This window comes from Echinops telfairi, unplaced genomic scaffold (assembly GCF_000313985.2).
Source record: "Echinops telfairi isolate 266 unplaced genomic scaffold, ASM31398v2 ScPeMD7_16;HRSCAF=60, whole genome shotgun sequence".
Lineage (NCBI taxonomy): Eukaryota > Metazoa > Chordata > Mammalia > Afrosoricida > Tenrecidae > Echinops > Echinops telfairi.
Window position 1 is genome coordinate 9,254,645 of NW_022103913.1, and position 4,455 is coordinate 9,259,099.

Consider the following 4,455-nt stretch of genomic DNA (forward strand, 5'->3'; position numbering starts at 1 on the left):
TGAAAAAGCGATGTTACAAAAATCAAAAGTATGCATTCCCCCCTCTCCTGTGGCCATTAGCATGCTTGCTAATGAAGAATTTCTCATAGTACAAAGCCCCCCTCTCTCCTGATCACCCCGACCGGAATGTCTGTCTTCTGAAACAGCACACTATATATTATCTTGTATCACATCGTATTTTATACATGGAAAAATGAGATAATAGTTGGGTGAGGAATGAGGATAAATCAGTGGTGTGCTCTCATTTGTTCTCTTACTGGGCTGGTCATTGGTGTTACAAGAATGACCCATAGAGAAGAAAAATCAGCGAGGTGTTCTCTTGAAGCCCAGGAAGTTACTGTGCAAATGTCGTTACAGTGTGCACAATGGTGCTCATCAAACAGCCATGTGTTTTCCATTCTCTTAGCCCTTGGGGTCATATGAATTGTTCTGGCCAATGGCTGGTGACTGGGAGTGACAGGGGCCGTGCCCTCGTTGGGTGTGGTGTGCCTCTCTCCTGCCTCAGCAACCTTGACTGGTGTAGCTGCAAGAAGAGGCCACTCTCCCCCAACTAGGGTCAGGGAGCAAACCACGGAGAAGCTCATTCTAACGACGTTGACTTTGATGGCCCCTGCAACGCTGGTAACAAAGCAGGCATAAAAAATAGACTTGTTGACTAGCAGCCTGAGTGAGTACATGCATTTGCTGGAGGCAGAAGGAGCACGAAGTCCTGTGCGAGGCTCAGAGCCACAAGAACCACCAATTGTAGAACCAGGCAAGCGACCCGGCTTTTGCGGGGACACTTTGACTTGCTTTTAATGACTCACACGAACACTCAAAATGAAGTATCCTTCCGATTAAGTTCAGTTCAGTTAACAAGCACTTGCTGAAGGCTTGTTAGGTCCCAGGGCCTCTGCTGGAGTCTGGGGAAAGAATTCTTACCTAGTGGGAGGAACATGAAACGCAGACACTGAACGAAGCAAATGTACAAACAACCAAGTCAGACCCCAGATTGGGAAGGGTGAAGGGGGCGAGGTAGTGGACGGATGGAACCGTTTACTTTGCTTGTCGGTACCTCGGCAGAATGACAGCATATGACGATGAACAGAACCAAGGGAAGAATTCCCAGGAAAGGAGGGTCTAGACAAGTGGGGGCGGGCGATGGAAAAGGCAGGAAGGGGGAGGGGCTGAGCAGCAGGTTGGGCCTTGGCTGGGGGATGCGGAGAGAGCCTTTCTCTGCAGAGAGGGTGGCCAAGGTGGAAGGAGGAGCGATGAGAAGTTTCAATGGAGGGCAGGATCACTGAGTCTCACAGGAAGGACTGGCAATATAGGACAATGGGAAGGTTTTGGAAGCTGTGAAAGTCGGATATTGAATGAGGAAGACTGTGGAAGTATCAATGCATTTGAACAGTGGTGCTGGAGAAGAATGTTAAAAGTACAGTGGATTTCTAAAAGGACAAACCAATCTATATTGGAAGAAGTAAGGCCAGAGTGCTCCTTAGAAGCTAGGATGGCAAGACTTCCTCTTATATACTTGGGACATGTTGTCAGAGAGACCGGTCCCCGGAGAAGGACATCATGTTTGGTAGAGTGGACGGGCAGTGAAAAAGAGGGAGGCCCTTGGTCAAGGAGAGAGATTGACAGTGACTGCACCATGGGCCCAGGCACAGGAAGCATTGTGAGGATGGGCAGGACCGGGCAGTGTTTTGTTCTGTTGGGCACCGGGTAGCAATGGGGAGCTGACTCCACGCACCGCACACCACCACCACCACATCTGGGCCCTAGGATGCGAGTGAGCTGAGATTGATGACGTGAGCTGCAGCCTGAGACCGAGGTGTGTGACATCTGAGTGGGAAGTCAGGCTGTCATTTTGAAGGTGAAATCGGTCTGTTTTCTTCATTTAACAGTTAAAGTTAGGGTTAGCTAGCAATCCAGCAAGCTATCCTTCTTGCATCTCTTCCCTTCCCAGCTCTCCCCTCACACAAGGCAGAGCTCACTGCGCCGGCCGGCAGCCTGGCTTCCCTCCCTCCGCCAGGTTCTCCTCCTCGCCCCCAGCAAGTCTTTGCCTTCAGTCCCAGGTCCTGTTGGCACTGCAGGGCTAGTAACTTCCAAAAATGAACTTGAATAAAAGCCAGGTCCTTCTACTCTCTCCCTCATCTTTTATTTCTTTCTGAAAATGAAGAGGTGTTCATTGAATCGCTCCTCACAATCCAATGGCAAGAGCTTCCCGGGTGCTTCACTGTTGTGCAAATCGATTCCTATGCCCCTGATGACCAGGTGTTTGTTTCAAAAGGAGGCAGATCCCTTTTCGTCTCCCCCCCCCCCACCTTGTTGACACCCATGGCACCCCGTGGAGCCACTGATTAGCTTGACCTTTTATTTTCTTTTTGCTTTCTTAAAAAACAAAAGAAAGTGGCATTCAGTGAGCACCCCGACAATAGATGAAATGCAAAATTGATACGATGCCTGTTTGAGGTAATCATCATATTAAAAGTAGGAGTTTAACTTAGTTCATCAGTATGTCTGTTGCATCTATAGTTATACATATTTTGACATACATTGATTTTTAGCATTGTATACCTGACTTTTCAACACAAATACAGAAAAGGGGTATTTAAAAGTTAGTAGCAATCAGATTTGTTTTGGCATCCACTGAGAGTTCAACTTTTCCAAGAAAAATTGAATTGAATTGCAAATGAAATAAATGACCTCTCAATTTCCTTTTTTTTGGTGTGTGGCATTAACAAAATATTCACCGTATTTCTTCCCTATTCCCCAGGGTGGGCAGTCAGGATCATGTACACATACAACCACACACTTGCACACATAGCCAGACAATTTATTTTCTATTTGAAACACGTTAGCTGACTCTATGAAGGATGAACATGTTCTGAAAGCAGTCTACTCTTTAGCGACCCCTTTGTTTGAAATCCCCCCGCCCCCCATGCTATCCATAGCTCTGTGACTGCCACCCTCTCTGATGTGGTCAACGGCTCCTCTCGTTCTCCCGTCTAGTCTGAACCACAGCTGCCAGAGTCTTACCCGGAGGGGAGCGTGTGGCTCAGCCGGGTGGTGATTTTCAAGATCTCCTGTCGCTGTGCAGAGAGAAAACAGACCCTTCCCCGGCCTCCCCTGCCCCTCCGGTGTGGGGTCGGATGGTGCCTACCTGGAAGGCCCAGGATGGTGAAGTAGGGCCGACACTCGGTGAACCCTGAGCTCTGCCTCACGCAGCTTCTCCACAGCCCTTCATACTGAAACACGGCGGTGACGGGGTTGTCGTACAGGTCCTGGGTTCTCCACATGTCCATCCCCGTGGCAGCGATGCAGCCTGCCAGTCCCAAGATGGACAGGAGGAAACCCACCACCTGATATATGGTGGTGGACATGGCCTCCGTCGCCTGTGTCCTCCAGGCACCGCCTCGGGAGAAGCGGCTGCCTTCCTCCTGTGGAAGGGGCGAAACCCGCGTGTTCCCGAGGGGAGCTCTTCTAATCAGATGGTCTCCCTCAGCTCACAGTGTTTGCTCACAGTGTTTTCCTTAGATAGTTCAGTTTCACTCTTGGTTCAAGGACATTGTTTTTGCATTTGTCAGGGAAGCCACGCCAAGAGGCACTTGCCCTGTGGAGCTCCGCATGCCCAGTGAGTTGAGAGCAGAGCTGTTGAAGTGGACGGAAGGACGGCTTTCCCCAAGGCTGTCCCAGTCTTTGCCACCCCTGTTTCTGACCCTCCGTGCACATATGGCTATCTGGGTGGAGAGCTGATGTGTCCATCACCCTAAGAACCCCCATAAGCCCTTCCTATAGGCCCTGTTCAACAAGGGAGACCACTTTGGCTAAGCCCTATTAGAATTAAATGTCTCTACATATCTCTCACCAAATTCTGTCTTCCACACTGTCTCCTGACAACTCACGAACCACTCTTTACTTGGAACATCCCGTTTTGGTTTTTCAGTAATTGGGTGGGGCAAGTGTTACAACGCTCTTTGGTTTTTAAGCAAGGGGACTGAGGTACACATAGATCAGAGAACTTGCCCAGGCATCTTGATTGGTAGATGCTTTAAAATTTGCACTGCTGGGACTCTCACCTCAACGCCAGTCGGGCGCTCCCTGTCTATCATCTCCATATGGAGTGGCAGGGGCAGGCAAAGTTGTCCCTGCTTTTGAGAAGAGGAAGCAGGGTTGGAGACATATGCCCTAGCCCCCAGCTGTCAGAGCTGGGACAAGAAGAAGTGAAGCACTTATTAATCTCCGTCTCTTCCTTTCCTTCATGCCACAAGGACCTCCCGATGGCAGACAGATGTTTCCACTGAAGGCGAACGGAGGCCCGGGGCTGCTGGAGTCAAAGGAGCTCAGCTTGGTCGCATGGACAGCTGCGATCTGCTCCTTGCCCTGTCTGTAGCCTGCTGTATGCTTTGGGGCCACTTCCTCAGCCCCTGTAAAGCACAATTTTTGCATTTGTAGCAGGTGGAGTCTAAACGA

At 49.8% G+C, this 4,455-nt stretch overlaps 1 protein-coding gene across 1 annotated transcript in view; it reads right to left on the bottom strand.

The window, feature by feature from the left end:
• Positions 1 to 3,365, bottom strand: part of CLDN18 (claudin 18) — a 21,236-nt gene extending 17,871 nt beyond the window's left edge. Inside the window, exon 1 of the mRNA XM_004712123.1 lies at positions 3,146 to 3,365. Within this exon, the coding sequence (XP_004712180.1) occupies positions 3,146 to 3,365 (220 nt within the window). The remainder of the gene's footprint in view (positions 1 to 3,145) is intronic.
• Between the last annotated feature and the right edge of the window lie 1,090 nt (positions 3,366 to 4,455).